Source organism: Canis aureus, chromosome 10 (genome assembly GCF_053574225.1).
Source record: "Canis aureus isolate CA01 chromosome 10, VMU_Caureus_v.1.0, whole genome shotgun sequence".
Classification (NCBI taxonomy): Eukaryota; Metazoa; Chordata; class Mammalia; order Carnivora; family Canidae; genus Canis; species Canis aureus.
The window spans coordinates 24,333,325-24,355,486 of NC_135620.1; the positions used below are offsets into that span (position 1 = coordinate 24,333,325).

The following is a 22,162-nucleotide window of genomic DNA, read 5'->3' on the forward strand; positions in this document are numbered from 1 at the left end:
AGGATTCGGTGCATAAGCAGTTACTGATGAATAAAATGGCTGCTCCTTAAGGAAATTGAGGCACTAAAAAAAGACAGAGTTTTGAAAGCTTATTGTTGAGTCTAATGTAATACTTAACATTAGAGGAAACATTCAGGGACATAATGACAGTTGACTACTCTCCCCCCAACACACACCAAGTTTTATTCCTATTTCATACTATACTCTAGTCCAGGGTAATTTTTACCAAACTACATATCAACATCTCAGGGACCCTATTCGTGATTTTAAAACTGGGATTGAGGGGCACCTGGGTGGCTCAGTGGTTGAGCGTCTGCGTTCGGCTAAGTTCGTGATCCCGAAGTCGTGGAATAGAGTCCTGCATGAGGTTTTCTGCAGGGAACCTGCTTTTCCCTCTTGCCTATGTCTCTGCCTCTCTCTCTCCGTGTCTCTCATGAATAAATACATAACACCTTAAAAAAAATAAAAATAAAAACTGAGATTGGGATATTTACATTGATGAGTAAATAAATCATTCACTTGGTAGCAAATTATTTTCTTGATGGTAAAGAAAAGCATTGCAGATCATCAGGAGAAATAGAAGACATAATGTGTTAAGCTTTTAGAACATCTCTAAAAGGAGCATATGCCAACAATCGAATTGAATTAGCAAAAAGTAGAAAACTGCTACTTGGTAAACATAGTGACTTATTGGACTAATGAATTTAATTTTAGCTTATAAGTGTGAAAGGGGAAGTTTATGGACTTGGCAAATCACAGCTGACTTGAAGTATCTGTAGTATGAGAGAAGGAACATATTGAAAAGTTTCAGGAACAGCTTTTAATCAGTAGCTCCCAATCTGATAGCCAAGGCAATCAAAATGTATACCAGTCATCACTGAAAAAGTGCATAATCATTAGAGTCATTCTACAGACATCTTCATGACCCTAAGCAGTACTAGATACTCAAAAGGTAAATCTAAGCTCCCATGTGCAGTACATTGTTATAGGAAGCACAGGATTTGTAGCTTATTCAGGAAGGTTTCTCTGCACTATGACAAGAGGAGAGTTAGGTTTGCTTCTCCAGAAAACTTTAATCCTTTGATAGTGTCTTTCTGCATATAGTGAAAATTAAAGGTTATTTGTGAATATTCTAGGAAGGCAGGATGTGTATTACTCTTTGAAGAGATTTTCAAGGCCACAGTGGGGCTTTAATATGAATTGTCTGTCTGGTCCTTGTTTCTACATCTATAAAATGAGAAGCTGAGGGACACCTAGGTGGCTAAGTCAGGCTGGGCATCTGCCTTTAGCTCAAGTCATGATCTCAGGGTTCTGGGAATGAGCACTACATCATGCTTTCGAGTCTGCTTCTCTCCCTGCTCCTTCCCCCACTTGTGCTTGTGCTCTTTCTGTCTCTCAAATAAATAAAATCTTCTTTTAAAAAATGAGAGGCTGAGACTAAATGAGCAGTCCTTTGACTTGTTTAGATAAGATACCTGAAAGTCACGATGCTTTGTAATGTCTTAAAAGATGGACACATTCAATACTATTATGTGAATTTGCAATGATACTACTGCCAAATTCATATTATCAGACCAGTCATGGTTAATGATTCCTATTTTTTTCAGTAATATACTTTAGTCATTCTGAAAGGAATGTCATTTTATGTAGGAAATTAAAGAAAGGCATTGCTGATAAGATGACATAAGAACTAAGTCCTCAGTAAAGTGAGAGGTTGAGCCAGGTGGGTATTTGGGAGAAAAGTGTTATAGGCAAAGAACCAGTACAAATGCCCTGACTTGGGAATTTGCTTGGCCAGTGTCCCTGCAGTAGAGTAAAGGAGGGGGATTTTGGTAGGAAGAGAGTAGAAAATAAGTACAGAGAGATGTGCTGATGGTGTGGTGAACATGTAAGACCCTATATGGCTGGGCTAGGAATTTGGATTATTTTTTATTTTTTATTTTTTATGATAGTCACAGAGAGAGAGAGAGAGAGAGAGAGGCAGAGACACAGGCAGAGGGAGAAGCAGGCTCCATGCACCGGGAACCTGATGTGGGATTCGATCCCGGGTCTCCAGGATCACGCCCTGGGCCAAAGGCAGGCGCCAAACCGCTGCGCCACCCAGGGATCCCTGGATTTTAATTTGATGTGATGAGTTGCTATATTGGAAGGTTTTTTTGTTTTTTGGTTTGAACACACCACCCTGAGATCAAGACCTGAGCTGAGATCAAGAGTTGAATGCTCAACTGACTAAGCTATTCAGGCTTTTCTATATTGGAGGGTTTTGAGCAGAGGAATCTGTCATGTAATTTTTTTTTTAATTTTTATTTATTTATGAAAGTCACATACAGAGAGAGAGAGAGAGAGGCAGAGACACAGGCAGAGGGAGAAGCAGGCTCCATGCACCAGGAGCCTGACGTGGGATTCGATCCCGGGTCTCCAGGATCGCGCCCTGGACCAAAGGCAGGCGCCAAACCGCTGCGCCACCCAGGGATCCCTGTCATGTAATTTTTTTACATTTTTAGTTTTCACAATGACATGTGCACATAGGTTAAATGGTGTCCCTCTGCTCCCTTCTCTTTAATCTCTTAGCTGATTTTTTTGGTATTCTACTTCTCTAAATGGTGTGCTTCTGTTTCTCCTTTTTATTTTTCTGTTTTTGATATCACTTACTGATTTCCCACAGGGGAACATAATTTCTGTTTTCCTTCTTCCTGTCACATTCTTGCATCATTTCTTCCCTTATTTTTCCAGTAGATTTTTGTTGCTGTCTTAATTGGATCAGTATATGACAATCTAAATGTTATTCAGAGCTGGGCAGTGTAGTAAACAAATTATTTTTAATTTCCTCTATAACTTTCTGTTTTCTCTAGAGATAATCATCTTTTTATGTTTGTTGCCTAGATTTCTTATATACTTAAAATTAATTAAATGCCAAACTCTGTTTGTTATATAAATCTATCAAGTAGTTGAAACACCCCAAGTTTTCTGTTTCATCTTCCTTAAGGAATATCTTTCTTTTTTTTTTAAGATTTTATTAATTTATTCATGACAGACACAGAGAGAGAGAGGCAGAGACACAGGCTGAGGGAGAAGCAGGCTCCATGCAGGGAGCCTGACGTGGGACTCGATTCCGGGTCTCCAGGATCAGGCCATGGGCTTAAGGTGGTGCTAAACCGTTAAGACACCGGGACTGCCCAAGGAATTTCTTCAGAGCCTCTTGACTTGCTCCAGTCATTCATGGTTTATTGTTCTTTATGCTTGACATACATCTGCCATCCTGGAATCCATCATTCTGAGGGTCCCCTTTGTTTCTCACTTGGTTAGGATCCCCAAAGTTCTGTAATCCAAGAGTAAATCTTTTATTAATTAATTTTTTTTAAATGGAACGCTTCATGAATTTCTGTGTCATCCTGTATCATTCCAATTTCTTTTTAGTATATGTATTAACTGAAGCAAGCACTTAAGTGATTCATTTTTATTTTTTAAATTTATTTTTATTCAAGTATAATTAGCATACAGGGTTATATTAGTTTCAGTACTCACTGTTCAGTACAATATTCAGCAATTCTATACATCACTCAGTACTCATCATGGTAAGTGTATTCTTAATCCTCTTCACGTATTTCACCCATCCCCACACCCACATACCCTCTAGTAACCACCAGTTTGTTTTCTGTATTTAAGAGTCTGCTTTTTTTTTTTAACTTTTTTTCTTTGTTCGTTTGTTTTGTTTCTTAAATTCCACATGTAAATGAAATCCTAGGTTATTTGTCTTTCTCTGACTGACTTTCACTTAGCATTATACCCTGTAGGTTCATCCATGGTGTTTTTTTTGTTTGTTTGTTTTGTTTTTTAAGATTTTATTTATCTATTCATGAGAGACAACAGAGAAAGAGGCACAGACACAGGCAGAAAGAGAAGCAGGCTCCATGCAGGGAGCCCGATGTGGACCTCAATCCTGGGACTCCAGGATCACACCCTGGGCCAAAAGCACAAGCTAAAGCACTGAGCTACCCAGGTGTCCCAGTTTATCCATGTTGTTGCATATGGCAAGATTTCATTTAAATGGCTCATTTTTTCTTTTTTTTTTTAAGATTTAATTTATTTATTCATGAGAGATACAGAGAGAGAGAGAGCCAGAGAGCCAGGCAGAGGGAGAAGCAGGCTCCACGCAGGGAGCCCAACATGGGACTCGATCCCGGGACTCCAGGATCATGCCCCCGGGCCAAAGGCAGACAGACGCTCAACTGCTGAGCCACCCAGGCATCCCCTAAATGGCTCATTTCTAAAGATTGCCTTCTACCGACATAGGATTTGTGTCCTCCAAATTGATTTTCTATTTGCTTTGGTTTCTGTATTCAGATCAGAGGCATTCTGTAGATGTCTGGGAATCTGTAGTTATCTACTTATCTTTAAGAGGTGGAGAAAAGGCAGCTTAAAATTCAAAGCTCTCTCTGCCAGAGCAGAACCTACTGACTACCTAAGTTTCACTATTGTGATCTGACTGAGTCTTTCTTTTGGTTGGGGACTGTCTTCTTCCTGTCTTCTTGGGCTGAGCAGACTGTCCCTGGAGAAATATTGGCTAGTCTCCGGCCAGAAATGTGAAGGCCTGTCTCTCGTTATGGGTTGAGAAAGAGGACTTGAGGGAGAGACGGGAGCCTCAGCATCAAACATTATGTATTTACTAAATGCTTTTCTTCTTGGGATGTTATCCTTGCCTCATCCAGTCATGCTTTTTTGTTTTATTCTCTCCAGAAGCTAAACCTTTAGGTTTTTGGCTAGGATGAGAGAAGGGCCCATTGCCTGGCTGAGTAGCAGTTACATAGAGGTTGGGTGATTTGATTGCTTCTTAAGCAGGCTTTGTAGCAATTCTCCTTATTTTGAGACCCCACCTTTCATCTCCATGTAGGGAAAACAGCTTTGTTCTCAACTTTTCTTCACTGCTAACGTGGGGCTCTGCTTCCTTGAGCTTGATTTATCTTTTACTGTCTTCAGGATTTTGTTGCTTTTTGCTTGTTTTGTTTTTGTTTTTGTTTTTTTTAAGATTTTGTGTATTAGAAAGCATGCCTATGAACTAGGAGAGAGGCAGAGGTGGAAGAAGACAATCTTAAGCAGACTCCCTGCTGAGTGCAGAGCCCGATGCAGCGCTCCACCTTACAATCTTGAGCTCATGACTTGAGCTGAAATCAGTAGTTGGACGCTTAACCACCTGAGCCACCCAAGCACCCCTCCCATCTTGCTTTTATCTTTCTTTGTATGCCAGTACATTTGAAAGCTTTAAATTAAACAGACTAAAAAATAAGAAATAAATTTTTAATTTTCCCACAAGGAAACCACCAGTTCTGTTTCTTTTTTTTAAAGATTTATTTATTTATTTATGATAGAGAAAGAGAGAGAGAGGCAGAGACACAGGAGGAAGGAGAACAGTTCCTGTTTCTCATTAGCAAGTTCTACCAGATATTCCAGGAATGAATAATTTTGTTCCTAATTATATTTTATTTCAAAGTATGAAGAAGGGTTAATATTCAACAATTAAAAAATATTCAACAATTTATAAGATCATTGTAATCTTTTTAAAAACATTTTCTTTTAAAAAATTTTTTAAAGACTTTATTTGAGGGGATCCCTGGGTGGCTCAGCAGTCTAGCACCTGCCTTTGGCCCAAGGTGGGATCCTAGAGTCCCGGGATTGAGCCCCACATCAGGCTCCCTGCATGGAGCCTGCTTCTCCCTCTGCCTGTGTGTCTGCCTGTCTCTCTGTCTCTCTCATGAATAAATAAGTAAAATCGTTAAAAAAAAAAAAAAAAGACTTTATTTGAGAGGTAGAAAGAATGTGAGGGGGGAGGGAGGCACAGGGGGAGAGAGAAAGAGAGAGAGAGAGAGAGAGAAAATCAGACTCCCTGATGAGCAGAGAACATGATGTGAGGCTCAATCCTAGTACCCTGGGATCATGACCTGAGCTGAAGGCAGATGCTTAACTGACTGAGCCACCCAGGTCCCGCCTAAGGGCTAGGATTTCTGAGTTGTGTGGCAATTTGTTTGACTTTGTAAGGAACTGTCAGACTTTTCCTTTTATAGGCTAGTATAATATTGGTATCAAAATTCATCTACAATGATACAAAAGCCTAAAAATTATATTGCCCAATAGAGTAATGCTTAAAATAAACAATAAACCATACTGAAGTTGGTGTTCTTTTTTTTTTTTTTTTTTTTTTTAATGATAGTCACACAGAGAGAGAGAGAGGCAGAGACACAGGCAGAGGGAGAAGCAGGCTCCATGCACCGGGAGCCCGACGTGGGATTCGATCCCGGGTCTCCAGGATTGCGCCCTGGGCCAAAGGCAGGCGCCAAACCACTGCGCCACCCAGGGATCCCTGAAGTTGGTGTTCTTTAGATGTAAGGCTAGTTTAAGATTAGAAAAATCAAGTAAGGGACGCCTGGGTGGCTCCGTCATTTAAGCGTCCGACTCTTGGTTTTGGCTCAGGGCATGATCTTATGGGCCCTGAGATTGAGTGTTTCATTGAGAGTCTGCTTGAAGATTCTCTCCCTCTGACCCTACCCTCAGTTGTATGCACTCTCTATGTCTAAGATACATAAGTACATCTTTTCTTTAAACAAAGAAAAATTAAGTAATATAATCCTTCCTCTCAGAAGAGAGGAAAAAGCCATACATTATCTAAAATGTGGAAAAGGCATTGATAACATTTTATGATTTAAAAATTCAACATAGACTAGTGAGGAACCTCCTTCCCTAATAAAAGGTATCTACAAAAAACTCTGTAGTAAATGTTATACTTAGCGGTAGAACTTTTAACTGTTAACATAAAAAAAGAAAGTAAGGGAGTACTTGGGTGGCTCAGTTGATTAAGCATCTGCTTTTCGTTCAGGTCACGATTCCAGGGTCCTGGGACTGAGTCCAGCATCAGCCTCCATGCTCAGCAGGGAGCCCGCTTCTCCCTTTCCCTCTGTCTACCACTCCGCCAGCTCTTGCTCTCTTGCTCTCTCTGTCAAATAAATAAAATCTTAAAAAAAAAAAAAAGTAAAGTAGTTAACACCCCATTCAACATTTTACTAGAACAGAAAGAGTATAATGTTTAGAAAGGAAGTAGCAAGTGTGATTTACAGATGCTGGGACTATTTTTGTAGAAGATTTAAAACAATCTACAGATAAGAAGACTGTAAAGTTTCTGGGTACCAACTCAGTAAACAAAAGTCATTTACATTTCTTTTTTCAGCAAGTTAGAAAATGTACTTTAAAAATAATTTACAGAAGCATGAAAAAATAAACCTGACAAAAGATATCTAAGATCTTTTGTAGAAAATTATGAAGATTTACTGGAAAACATTACAGAGGATTTCCAAAGTTATGTAAAGACCAAGCAGTGAAGAGTAACCCTCCTGTGGAAGAGAAACAGGATAGTGTGCTTCTTAAAAATCTAGTTAATTCTTATTTTAGAATTATGTTTTCTTGGGTCTGGGTACCATTTAGTCAGAATGTTGTTATCATCTCCTATCTTATTTTCTTACTGTCTTCGCTGGTTTGTGCAATTTTTAAAAACAATCCCCGTACTGTTACCTTTTACAGCGTTTCTCAGGGGAATTGAAATAAATGTACGTGGTCAGCCAATAGTCTTTAACTGAGAGTACTGACACAAAAGCCATCATTTTGGTTGCTGGATAGAGAATAGCTTGGGTAGGAGTAAAAGCTGGGAGATAGTTGGAATTAGCCAGCTCAGAGATGGTTGATGTTTAGGCCAAGAACCCAGATTTCCAAGTGCATTCGGTAGGACTGTCTGTTTCATAGATTTCACATCATTGATTGGAGTGAAGATCTGGTCTTAGAATTCTGTATATTCCTGGCAAGACCTTCACCCTTCCCATTTTCCAGCCACTCACCACTATCTACCTTGAAATCATTATTGGGGCAGCCTGGGTGGCTTGGCGGTTTAGCACTGCCTTCAGCCCAGAGCCTGATTCTGGAGACCCGGGATTGAATCCCACATCGGGCTTCCTGTGTGGAGCCTGCTTCTCCCTCTGCCTGTGTCTCTGCCTCTCTCTCTCTCTCTCCCTCTCTGTGTTCTTATGAATAAATAAAATCTTAAAAAAAAAAAAAGAAATCATTATTAATGATTATTCGTTATTTCTATTTTTCTTGTTTATTCCAGTCATAGTAAGACTCCTAGGATTTCTCCAGGGATCTATAGAGGTACCTATATCCTACTCCCTCAGCAATGTGTCCGCTTGAATTGTTCTCTTTGTTTCTGTTGCTCATATCAACCTCTGACACATAATATGTGTCTCTCTTCCTTAGAATAGAAACTCCCCAAAGACAAATTTTTATTTCTTTTTATTGAATATTCCAAGCACTTCGAGTGATGCTTGACACATAATAGTTGCTCAACAAAAATATGTTGAATAAGTGAAGGAACAGTGATACTAAGAGAAAATAGTTGTATTCCAGATAAAATTTTAAGATTAAGAATATTGAATTTGTGAATTAGGGGTGAGATGAGTGAAAGAGACTAGTGACAGGTGACTCTTCCATCTTTGCTCTAAATTTGTGGGTAACTCTAGATGCCATTCTTAGGAGGGGGAGACTGAGTGGAACAATGAAAGGTAACAAGTTTCAAAGTCACTGAATAGATGTTCTCAAATTTTCCTTTTACTTGGTTTTGACATTGTATGGTTTTTGGAGACTATACTCACCATATTTATTTGCAAATATGTTCTCAGGTGATGCGCATTGTGGATAATGTCCGTCCTGATCGACAGACAGTTATGTTTTCAGCTACTTTTCCCAGAGCTATGGAGGCTTTGGCTCGCAGAATCCTGAGTAAACCCATTGAAGTGCAGGTTGGAGGCAGGAGTGTGGTTTGCTCAGATGTAGAGCAACAAGTGGTAGGTACAATCTTTAGGAAATCCTCAGTTCCCTGTGTGTTGTTTAGGCAATATATAATCCTTTGGGGATCATTGTGATGAAGGCACATAATTTCTAATGTTAAATAGGATACAGTTGCAGCCATTAATATTTTATCCGATAAACTTGAATATGCTGTTCCTTGGAACTGCGTGTTTAAAATGCTCTTTTTAGTTCCTCTCACCAGAAGAGGTGGGGCTAGTGGATGGAAATGTTATATACCAATCTTACTCTTTAGTTAATAGGATATAAGGTCAAGAGGCAAGAGAGACCTAGATGATCATTTGCCCACATTTGCAAGCCCCTTCTCTCAAAGTTAGAAATTTCTTTTGGTCTAACTGGTCTATCAGCTAAAATCAGTATTTTCCTACCCATCCCTAAGGATATAGCAAGGTGTTCTCAGCCATTTGCCACAAATAAAATGAATATTTTTGTTTTAGAGATGTATTTGCATTTTACTCCCTTAACATGGTGCAATTTGATATTTTCAGATTGTGATTGAAGAAGAAAAGAAATTCTTGAAGTTGCTTGAGCTTCTTGGCCATTATCAAGAATCAGGATCTGTTATTATATTTGTGGATAAGCAAGAACATGCTGATGGTCTTCTGAAAGATTTAATGAGAGCATCTTATCCTTGCATGTCTCTTCATGGAGGTAACGTTTAGTAAAATACCTGTTGAGTACTTAATTTGGCCAAGCACTATTGTGTTCTGAATGATAATATTTACTGTGTGCTGTAATGGAGAACCAGATTTTGTATCATCTTTCTTAGTTTTTATTCACAACAACTCTTTGGGAAGGGTAAGCATTATTGTTCCATCTTAGAGATAAAGAAAATAAGACAAAGGTACGTTGGTTTGATTAAATCATACAGCCATTAATCAGTTGGGGAGAAAATGAACTTAAAATTTTCTGTTTTATGTTAAATTGTTTCCATTGTGTCATGCTACTTAGATGTTTTCATGATTGGCATTAGATCTTTAATTGAAAGTAACGTTTCATTTTGGTGTAACATCCCCATTGTTACATGTATGTGGGACTTATAATAGAACACTACACATATGAAATAGAGACGATTTGAATCACCTTCATTAACTAAGTGTTCTGGCGGTCTGTGACTTTGTAATGAACCATCCCAAAATTTAGTGGCAACTGTCACTTATTTATAAATCTGTATTTTGGATGGAGCTCAGCACGTACTGTCTAGTTGCTGTTTCATGCTCTTATCTACTGGGATGACTTAATTGAGACTGGGGATCTGTTTCTAACTTGTCTTATTAACTTATATGGCTGGCAAGTTGGTACTGGCTTTTGACTGAGCTCTGTCAGGCTGTCGGCCAGGGGTCATGGCTCTTTCCTTTGCGAACCTCTCTGTGGACTGCTTGGCTAGAAGGTAAGAATGAAAAGCTGACAGACCAGTTAAGGATGATACTGGGAATTGGCAGAACTTTCATTTTCACCATACTCTGTAGGTCAGAATAGTCCCAAGAGTGGCCCAGATTCAAGGGAATGGAGGGATAGACTCCAGTTCTTTTTTTTTTTTTTTAATTTTTATTTTTTATGATAGTCACAGAGAGAGAGAGAGAGAGAGAGAGAGAGAGGAGAGAGAGGCAGAGACACAGGCAGAGGGAGAAGCAGGCTCCATGCACCGGGAGCCTGATGTGGGATCCGATCCCGGGTCTCCAGGATCGCGCCCTGGGCCAAAGGCAGGCGCCAAACCGCTGCGCCACCCAGGGATCCTGGGAGGGTCAGACCCTTTATAGAAGAGAATGTAGAATAGGCCATGCTTTTGCTGTCATCTTTGGGAAATAGTCTACCTTACCATGTGTCATTGTGGATGTAATTAAAAGGGCTTTGAGCATATGTATTTGGTTAGCTTTTAATGTTTGAAAATGCCTCATATTTTCCCCCCTTTTTTTGTTATTGGGATAAAATATACATTACATAAAATTTACCATTTTAGCTGTTTTAAAGTGTATAATTTGGTGGCATTAAGCATTCACCATGCTGTGTAATACTACCATTCTCTACTTCCGGAAGTTTTTATCATCCCAAACACATACTCTACCTATTAAGTGATAACTTCATCTCCAACCCCACCCCCTAACCTAGGCAGGGAAGCTGTATTCTACTTTTTCCATTTATGAATTTCCCTGTTGTAGGTACTTCACACAAATGGAATCATCCAGTATTTGTCTTTATATGCCTGTTTCTTTCACTTAGCATAATTGTCTTTGAGGCTTATCATTGTTTTATCATGTATCAGAATTTTCCATTTTTTTAAATAAGTATTTTAATTCTAGCATAGTTAACATACATTGCTATATTACTTTCAGTTGTACAATATAGTGACATAGCAATTCTGTACATCACTCAGTGCTGGTCCTAAGTGTACTCTTAATCCCCATTACCTATTTCACCCATCCCTCTACCCACCTTTCCTCTGGTAACCCTCTGTTTGTTCTTTGTAGTTAAGAGCCTATTTCTTGGTTTGTTTATCTCCTTTTTTTTTCCTTTGTCCATTTGATTTGTTTCTCAAATTCCATGGGAGTAAAATCATATGGTATTTCTTTTTCTGAGTTATTTCATTTAGCATTTTGCTTTCTGTGTTCATCCATGTTGTTGCAAACGGCAAGATATTCTTTTTTTGTGGCTGAATAATATTCCATTCTAATCACACCACATCTTTATCCGTTCATGTATTGATGGATACTTGTGCTCTCTTCTAGGATTTTTCTGGTTTCAAGTCTCACATGTAGGTCTTTAATCCATTTTGAGTTTATTTTTAAGTATGGTGTAAGAAGATACTCCTTTTTTTTTTTTAACATTAAAAAATACTCCATTGCATGCATATACCACATTTCTTTTATTCATTCATCTCTTGATGGACTCTTGGGTTGTTCCTGCCTATTCGCTACTGTGAATAATGCTGTTTTGAACACGGGTATATAAGTATATGTTGAATTTCTTTGGGTATATACTTGCAAGTATTGCTGGGTCATATGGTAAGTCTATTTTTAACTTTTTTTTTTTTTTTTAAGATTTTATCTATTTATTCATGAGAGACAGAAAGAGAGAGAGAGAGGCAGAGACACAGGCAGAGGGAGAAGCAGGCTCCATGTAGGGAGTCCAACATGAAACTCGATCCCGGGACTCCAGGGTCACGCCCTGGCCTGGGCCAAAGGCAGGCACTAAACCACTGAGCCACCCAGGGATCCTCTATTTTTAACTTTTTAAGGAACCACCATACTGTTCTTTACAGTAGTTGTACCATTTTGCATTTTCACTAGCAGTGCAGTAAGATTCCGGTTTATTCACGACCTGGCTAGCACTCATTGTTTTCTCTTATTTTGCTAGTAGATGTGAAGTAGTCTGTCATTGTGGTTTTGATATGCATTTCCCTAATGACTGAGATTGAACATCTTTTTATGTGCTTATTTGGCTTTTGTATATATTCTTTGGAGAAATGTCTGTCCTAAGCTTTTGCCCATTTTTAATCAGTTTTTTTTTTTTTTTTCATTGCTGAGTTGTAGGATTTCTTTATTCTGGATAGCAGTCCCTTATCAGATGTACAATTTGCTTGTATTTTCTTATATTCAGTGGGTTGTCCTTTCAACCTTTGGATAGTGTCCTTTGATGCACAAAAGTTTAAATTTTGAAGTTCAATTTATATATTTTTTCTTGGGGATGCCTGGGTGGCTCATCAGTTATGCGTCTGCCTTTGGCTTAGAGCGTGATCCTGGAGTCCTGGGATTGAGTTCCGCATCGGGCTTTCTGCGTGGAGCCTGCTTCTCCCTCTGCCTATGTCTTCTCTCTTCTCTGTGTTTCTCGTGAGTAAAAAAATAAAATCTTTAATATATATATATTATGTATATTTTCTTTTATGCCTCTCTTTTTTTTATTTTTAAGATTTTATTTGAGAGAGAAAAAGAGATAGCAGGGGATAGGCAAAAGGAGAGGGAATCTCAGGCAAACTGCATGCTGAATGATGAGCCCATTGCAAGGCTCAGTCTCATGACCCTGAGATCATGGCCTGAGCCAAAATCAAGAATCAGATACTTAACCAACTTAGCCACCCAGGCGCCCCTGTTGCATGTTCTTTTGGTGTTATATCCAAGAAACCATTGCCAATTCCAAGGTTATGAAAGTTTTCCCCATTGTTTTCTTCTGTGAGTTCTAACATTTTAGCTGTTAATTCATTTTGAGGTAATTTTTATGATGCATATAGGTCCAGCTGCATTCTTTTTCATGTTTGTATTCAGTATGCCAGCCCCTTTTGGTAAAAAGACTGTCTTTTTACCCATTGTAGAATCTTGGCACCTTCATCAAAATCATCTGACCATTTATCTGAGGGTTTATTTCTAAGCTCTCTATTTAATTTTGTTGGTCTGTATGTTTTTTTTTTTTTTTTTAAGATTTTATTTATTCATGAGAGACCCAGAGAGAGAGAGAGATAGAGAGAGAGGCAGAGACACAGGCAGAGGGTGAAGCAGGCTCCACACAGGGAGCCTGATGCAGGACTCAATCCCGCGATTCCAGGATCATGCCCTGGGCAGAAGGCAGGTGCTAAACTGCTGAGCCACCTAGGGATCCCATGTATATTTGTCTTACACCAATATCATTTCATTTTAGTTTTGATCTTTTTACATTTATTTTATTCATTTTTTATTTTTTAATAAACTTTATTCCCAATGTGGGGCTTGAACTCATGACCCAGAGATCAAGAGTTGACTCGGTGGGGAGCCTGCTTCTCCCTTCCCTGCTCCCCTTCTTGTGCTTTCTCTCTCTCTGTGAAATAAATAAAATCTTTTTTAAAAAAGTTGACTGTTCTACTGAAGGAGCTAGCCAGGCACCTGTTTACATTTCTTTTTTTTTTTTTTTTTTTAAAGATTTTTATTTATTTATTCATGAGAGACACAGAGAGAGGCAGAGGCATAGGTAGAGGGAGAAGCAGGCTCCCCACAGGAAGCTCAATGTGGGACTCAATCCCAGTACCCTGGGATCACAACCTGAGCCAAAGGCAGTTGCCCCAGGTGCCCCTACATTTCTTTTTTTAATAAACTTTTTTTAGAGCTGTTTTAGGTTCACAGCAAAATTGAGCAGAAGTTAGAGTTTCTATATATCCCTTGCCCTACACATGCAAAACTTCTCTTCTATTGCTATCCCACACCACAGAGGTACATTTCTTAAAATCGTTCAGACATAATTGTCACCCAAAGTCCATAGTTTACATTAGGATTCACTTTTTTTTTTTTTCTTTTGTAAGATTTTATTTTTGAGGGACGCCTTGGGTGGCTCAGTGATTGAGCGTCTGTCTGCCTTTGGCTCAGAGAGTGATCCCGGAATCCTGGGATTAAGTCTCACATTGGGCTCCCCTTTAGAGAGCCTGCTTCTCCCTCTGCCTATGTCTCTGCCTCTGTCTGTCTCTAATAAATAAATAAATAAATAAATAAATAAATAAATAAATAAATAAATAAAATCTTTAGGAAAAACAAGATTTTATTTTTGAGTAATCTCTACACCTGATGGGGGGCTCAAACTCAGATGGATAACCCCAAGATCAAGAGTTGGATAGTCTACTGACTGAGCTAGCCATGGGCCCCATTAGGATTCATTCTTGGTGTTATGAATTTTGTGGATTTGGGCAAATTTATAATGACCTATATCTAGGAATATAGTACCATAATGTATTATTACTCACATAGAAAATACTACCATAAAAATCCTCTGTGCTCTGCCTGTTTATCCCTCTGTCCCTATCCCTTGGCTGCCACTAATCTTTTTACTTTCTCTACATTTTTGCCTTTTCTAGAATGTCCACATTTACATTTAGTCATTAGGATAAATAGACAGTACTGACATACATTGATGTTTTATTTTAGCCCTGTTAATGTCATCATCCTGGAAATGTTTGGTTGCCATTAGCTGCAAAGCTTTTAGTCTAGAACTTTGTCGTCCTCATTTGGAACATTGGGCTCCGCTTTCTTTCCCTGGATGATTTCTCCTCTGCCCTATGTTTAGTGTTTGCTTTTGTTTTTTGTTTTTTTTTGTACTTTTAAATTTAAATGTTTTTATTAACACAGGTATGTCTATGTAGATCTTGTGGCTCAAAGCAAATACTTCTGTTTATTGTGCATGTAAGATTTATGTGTTAGCTTAGACTTTTTTTTTCCAGTTAGTTTGTAGTGGAACAGTGCCTGACAACCACTGATATGTTCTCATAAGAATATTTGTAAATGCAGGTCATACATTATGCACCTTTTTTTTTTTTTTTTTTTTTTTTACTCAATATGATGACTTTGATGTCCACTGAAGTTATTGGACTATTTATTTATTTTTATTGCCCAGCACTGTTTATTGTGGATATACCAGTGTTTGTGTCCCTTCGTTTGCTGAAGGCTTATTTGGGTTTTTCCCAGTTTAAAATTTTTTTTAAATTTTATTTATTTTTAAAGATCTTATTTATTTATTTGAGCGAGAGCACGAGCGGGGAGAGAGACAGAGGGAGGGGTGAGAGAGAATCTTGGAGCAGATTCCCTGCCAAGTACAGAGCTGGACACGAGGTCAAGTTGAGGACCCCAACATCATGACCTTAGCCAAAAACAAGAATTGGCCACTCAACTAACAGCCACCTAGGCACATCCTGGGTTATTCCTCATTTTTGCTAATAGGAATAGAGCTGCTACTGAATGTGCAACTACAGGTTTTTGTGTGAACATAGTTTTCATCGCTGTAGGGTAGATAACCAGGAATGGGATTGCTGGGTAAGTATGGTAAGTGTTTATCTAGGAGGGATCCCTGGGTGGCTCGGCGGTTTCGCGCCTGCCTTTGGCCCAGGGTGCAAGTCCCGCGTCGGGCTCCTGGCATGGAGCCTGCTTCTCCCTCTGCCTGTGTCTCTGCCTCTCTCTCTCTCTCTCTCTCTCTGTGTCTAATATAAATAAATAAAAAAATAAATCTTTAAAAAAAAAAGTGTTTTTTTTTTTTTTTTTTTTTTTAATTTTTATTTATTTATGATAGTCACAGAGAGAGAAAGAGAGAGGCAGAGACATAGGCAGAGGGAGAAGCAGGCTCCATGCACCGGAAGCCCGACGTGGGATTCGATCCCGGGTCTCCAGGATCGCGCCCTGGGCCAAAGGCAGGCGCCAAACCGCTGCGCCACCCAGGGATCCCAAAAAAAAAAAAAAGTGTTTATCTAGGTATGGTTTTCTTTGTTTTTATTCTACTCATGGTTCACTGAGCTTGTAGATTCTGTAAAATTTATGTTTTTAGGACATATTTGGGAAAATCTTGACTATAATTTCTTAAGGTTTCTTTTTTTTCCTGTGCTATTTTTCTTTCCTTTTGAGACTCCATTATGTGTATGTTCAGCCCTTGAATACTGTGACATTTTTTTTTTTAATTTTTATTTATTTATGATAGTCACAGAGAGAGAGAGAGAGAGAGGGAGGCAGAGAGAGAAGCAGGCTCCATGCACCGGGAGCCTGACGTGGGATTCGATCCCGGGTCTCCAGGATCGTGCTCTGGGCCAAAGGCAGGCGCCAAACCGCTGCGCCACCCAGGGATCCCAATACTGTCACATCTTTGATCCTTTATTCACTTTTGGTTTTTCTTTTTTTTTTTTTTTTTTTTTAAAGATTTTATTCATTAATTCATGAGAAACACAGAGAGAGAGGAAGAGACACAGGCAGAAAGAGAAGCAGGCTCCCTGCAGGGAGCCCTATATGGGACTTGATCTCAGGCCTCCAGGATCATGCCCTGAGCCAAAGGCAGGCGCTAAACTGCTGAGCCACCCATGCATCCCTTCACGTTGGTTTTTCAGCCCTTTTTTCTCCCCTCCTTAATTAAGGTTGGGTTGTTTCTTTGACTCCAATCTTCAAGTTCACTGTTTTCTTTTTGCCATCTGCTGTTAAGTCTATCCAACTCTCTCTTGTATTTTCCTGTTTCTCTAATTAGATTTCCTGGCCATCTATTTAAGTTTGACTTCCTTCCTTAGCTTTCTAGGGCCTTTCCTCAAGCAAAATCTTTAAAATAAATAAATCAGGGATCCCTGGGTGGCGCAGCGGTTTGGCGCCTGCCTTTGGCGCAGGGCGCGATCCTGGAGACCCGGGATCGAATCCCACGTCGGGCTCCCGGTGCATGGAGCCTGCTTCTCCCTCTGCCTGTGTCTCTGCCTCTCTCTCTCTCTGTGACTATCATAAATAAATAAAAATTAAAAAAAAAAATAATAAAATAAAATAAAATAAATCAAATCCTTTAAACTCAGCGAGTGCCATTATTATTCTATATTATCAAAAATTCCAATTTCTGCTTATTTTTAGTCACTCTCTTGTGCCTTCAGTTAATGGTTTTTTTGTTTTTGTTTTAATACTTTCGTTAGAATTTATAGTTTTTATCTGTAGGTGGGTTGGTCCAATAAATAGCTTTTCCTACATTGAGGGAAATGTATGTTTTTTCTTTTTTTTTCCTTTTTTTAAGATTTTATTCATTGATTTGGGAGAGAGAATGGGCATGAATGGGGGGAGGAGCAGAGGGAGAAGCGGGCTCCCCCGCTGAGTGAGAAGCCCAACCCAGGGCTTGATTCCAGGACCCTGAGATCATGACTTGAGCCGAAGGTGGATGCTTAACCGATTGAGCCACCCAGGCACCCCAAAAATGTGTTGTGCTGTTTTTATAAGTAAGGACTTCCCCCCCGCAAATAATCCCTTGTCTGTACTTCTCTTTGGTCAGAATTACATCACATGCTTCAGGAGTTCATGAGATCACAAGTATTTGTGTAATAACCTCACTATGTGGTTTGCCTTTTCTACTTTAGTTTTGTTAGGAATGTATAGTGTTTTAAAAGCTTCATGGCATATTATATTTACACTAGACTGGATGCAGAGATATGACATGCCAGCTATCCTCTACTAAGCCAGACATTAAAGAGATTTACAAAAATGTGAAACATCTTAATAAATTACTATTTTGGAAGGGTTATTTTGCACGAAATTTTTAAAATTTATAATACGTGCTTTATTTTTATTTTTAAATAGGTTAAAAAATACCTTAAATTATTTTCATTCTAGTTTCTTTTTTAAAGGATTTATTTATTTATTCATTCATTCATTTGACAGAGAGCACAAGCAGGGGGACAGGGACAGGGAAAAACAAACTTCCCCACTGAGAGTGGAGCCTGACACAGGGCTTGATCCCAGGACCCTGAGATCATGAACTGAGCCAAAGCCAGATGCTTAACTGACTGAGCTACCCAGGTGCCCCAGTTCTAGTTTCTAATAAATTAAATATTGATAGAGATACTTATGTAGAGGGTTTAATCCTTATTAATTTTAAGACTTGAAAGGCATCCTTAGCACAGAAAGTTTGGGAGGGGTTCATTCACCTCCTAAAATGGAGACGCTCTTCTCTGGTTTGATATACATTGACCATGTGTTGGGTGAATTTTTGAACAAACTTGAGGTTATGTTTATTTTTTTTTAATTTTTTTAATAAAGATTTTATTTATTTCTTCATGAAATACACGATAGAGAGAGAGGCAGAGACACAGGCAGAGGGAGAAGTAGGCTCCATGCAGGGAGCCCAATGTGGGACTCGATCCGGGTCTCCAGGATCACACCCTGGGCCGAAAGCAGGCACTAAACCGCTGAGCCACCCAGGGATTCCCGAGGTTATGTTTAAAAGGAAGAGGGTTAATTGCTGCTAGGCAAGTATCCCATATATTTAGCATATCATATTCATTTCACATAATAAAGCATATGCAGTTGACTTAGGTAGTCAAGATACATTAGTCTAAAGTAAAAGTTTTTGTACTTCATACATTTAATTTATATTAATACTGATTCCATTTTTCTTACAAGACTTTTAGGTTCAGTGTTGGATTCCACTTGTTTTGATATTAGATCCAAATACTTTCTTTAATTCGGTCTCTGAAGAGTACTTAAATTTTAGGTAATAATATTAATTAACATTGATGCATATTTAGATGCTAAGTTATTCTCTGTGTTTTAAACTCAGATCTTATGTGAACCCTTAGAGTATCTCCTGCTACAGAAAAGAATTTCAAGGTTTGAGAATTTACCCCATTCTGGTTTTTTTTTTTTTTTTTAAAGATTTTACTTATTTATTCATGAGAGACATAGAGCGAGAGGCAAGATACAGGCAGAGGGAGAGAAGCAGGTTACCTGCAGGGAACCTGATGTGGGACTTAATCCCAGGACCCTGGGATCATGATGTGAGCCAATGGCAGTAGCTCAACCAGAGTCACCCAGGCGCCCCTCCCCGTTCCATTTTGTAATTACTAGAAATTTGCCATCATAAAATCAATTTGTGATCTGTGATCATAGAACATTTTAGCATTTTATACCTTCCTTTATCACTTATCCGGAGGCTCTATGGGTACCATATTTAAAAGAGATCCAATTGGGTGTTTTTTAACCAGTGGATTTCAAACTGTATTTAAAAGGAATGTATAATCACCTAAGTATCTTAAAGTGCAGAACCGGATTCAGTAGTTTGGTTAGGATCAGGTTCTACATTTTAACAACAGGCCATGTGATGCTGCTTCTGGTCCTCGGACAGAAATAGCAAGGCTCTAATAACCCATAGGAGGAGAAGGATGTGAATCCTGTTAGTGTAGGCTAAGTATACCTGCCTTTTCTTCTTTTACCTCTTAAACAGGTATAGGTTAATGAATCGGAGATGGGGCTTCTGCAGTTACAACCCGTATACACAAGAAAGGGGGCAAAACAAGGGCAGATTTAGAAGATTCATAAATGAGTTAAAAGCAGTAGCCTCTGATCTTGCCATTAAATTCCCATAATATTTTATTTTCTCTATTGAGTTGGTGGACTTGTGGGCAGTGTAAGTTGGATTTATTCTCTACTGTACATTTTTACTTATTTCTGTGTCAGAGGAAATGAAAAATTTAATTTCATTGTGTGGTTTTATAACTTTTTAAAAATTTTCTTGCAGGCATTGATCAATATGACAGAGATAGCATCATAAATGACTTTAAGAATGGGACGTGCAAACTTCTCGTAGCTACTTCTGTTGCTGCCCGAGGTCTAGATGTGAAACATCTGATTCTTGTAGTAAATTACAGCTGCCCCAACCATTATGAGGATTATGTGCACAGAGCAGGACGGACTGGAAGAGCAGGCAATAAAGTAAAAAGAATTTTTTAAAGTTGATTTCCATTACATTAAAATATATATATATATTTTTTAAGATTTTTAAGGAGTAAATAATAGGAGTTACAGGAACATTTTGAAAATGCTCAGTCATCAGAATATGGGGACTAACTGATGTTCATCATTTCTATGTATAGTAGTATTAAAATTATCATAACTAGCCATTCTGTTTTGGCAGATAGTGTTATGTCTTCTCTTAGGATTTTTTATTTTACACTACCTAAAAATTTCTGCCTACACACGTACATGTATATGGTTTGGGATCTTTCATTACTATTTTTAAAATGTGGGATCATAAAATATACTCCTCCCTGAAACTGTCACCCTTTTTTTCATTACTTCCCTGTCCCACTCTGTACACTATATATATTACTTGCTGTTTTAACTCACTTATGGTCTGGTGAGTATATATAGTCTAACTCATTCTTTTTGAAGATAGCAGAATATTCTGTTGTTGGAATCACTGATGATGATATATTTGATATTCCAACCCTGAACATTCAAACTGAAGCAATAATATTAATAATAATAGGATATTCTTATGGTTTATTGAATGCTAGATGCTGTTCCCTGTGATATACATATATTGTCTCACTTTATCCTCATAATTTCCATTTGAGGTAAATGATATTACCCCATTTAATAGATGAGAAAAGCTAAGGCACATGGAAATTAAATTAGTTGCCCAAGCTTGCATAGCTAATAAGTAGTGATGGCTTTTATTCTTTTAACCTGAGTTATTTTGTAGATTTAAGGAAGTGTATAAAGGGGCATGCAGTAAAAATTACAGCCTTTTTGGTCCACATACAGTCTTTGTCATATGGGTATGGGTGGGTGTATGGGGGTGTGTGTGGGTGGTGTGCAAACCTCAAAAAAGAAGTGATACCAGTCTTAGCTCATGGACAGTACAGAAGCAGGCCATGGGTCAAATGTGATAATTAGATATTCCTGAAATACTCTATTAAGCCATGTTTTAAAATTTGTAGCACTTCTCTGGTAGAGGCAGAGTATATTGTAGAGATGACTGTCTTGATTGTGGTGTGCTATTCCCCTACTCCCAACTCTAGCTTTTGTCTTGCCTGAACCAAAAAGCTCCTGGAGACATGTGAAACCTTTAACTTTGGAGAACCCCAGGGAGATGATGTAACTGACTTCATTTCTGTATATAAAAATTTTTGTAAAAAAAAAAAAAAAAATTTTTTTGTATGTGTGTATATATGTATATGTGTATATATATGTGTGTGTGAGTGTATGTATACATACATATATACACACACACAAATGTTTTTATATCTTTTATTGGTCTTAAAAACTGTGTGGAGGAAAAATTATGTGGAAAGATACATCCCAGAAAATAAGTAGAAGTTAGTTGGGGTAGAGTGGTGTTGTAGGTAGTGTAGAAAAGGAGTGCAAACAAAAGGGGAAAAATAATGTATTATATTAAAATTTATTTCTATGACAATGCAGTTTTGCATTTATGTAAAATCATATATTTCTACTTAGACATAAAGAAATTAGAAATTTTCTGGTTTCACATATATTTACATATTAAACTTGGACATTTCACTTTGAGGGGTTAAAGAATTTAGTAGGACTCTTCTGTTGTTTAAAATTATTTAATAACGAAGTCAGTCTTAAGAGGATTTATTAGGTGGGTCAGATTCTGTCTTGTGATCTAAGTTAGGGTCATGTTGTTAGTGTCTAATCTACTTTTCATCCTTCGTTAGGGTTATGCATATACTTTTATCACAGAAGATCAAGCTCGCTATGCTGGTGACATCATTAAAGCACTTGAATTATCAGGAACTGCAGTGCCTCCGGATCTGGAGAAACTTTGGAGTGATTTCAAAGATCAACAGAAAGCTGTAAGTTTTTTTAACTCCCATTATTTTTATGCAGCTCATTATTGTGTTCTAAACTTCGAATATTTAATACTTGTAAACTTTGATAGAATTATTTTATCTCTTTAGAGAGGTGGGAAAAGGAATGAAAACAAAATTCTCTCTTTTTCTTCAACTCAGTGTTTGTATAATCTACATAGAGTTCTTTTTTTGTTGTTCACACACTAGATGAAGTGT

General features: G+C 38.2%; 1 protein-coding gene across 2 annotated transcripts in view; it reads left to right on the top strand.

Annotated features, from left to right (window-relative positions):
- Positions 1 to 22,162, top strand: part of DDX46 (DEAD-box helicase 46) — a 72,939-nt gene that overhangs the window by 32,133 nt on the left and 18,644 nt on the right. For both annotated transcript variants that reach the window (XM_077911721.1, XM_077911723.1), the window contains exons 14-17: positions 8,715 to 8,879; positions 9,390 to 9,552; positions 19,867 to 20,060; positions 21,812 to 21,949. In XM_077911721.1, coding sequence (XP_077767847.1) covers positions 8,715 to 8,879; positions 9,390 to 9,552; positions 19,867 to 20,060; positions 21,812 to 21,949 — 660 coding nt within the window. The remainder of the gene's footprint in view (positions 1 to 8,714; positions 8,880 to 9,389; positions 9,553 to 19,866; positions 20,061 to 21,811; positions 21,950 to 22,162) is intronic.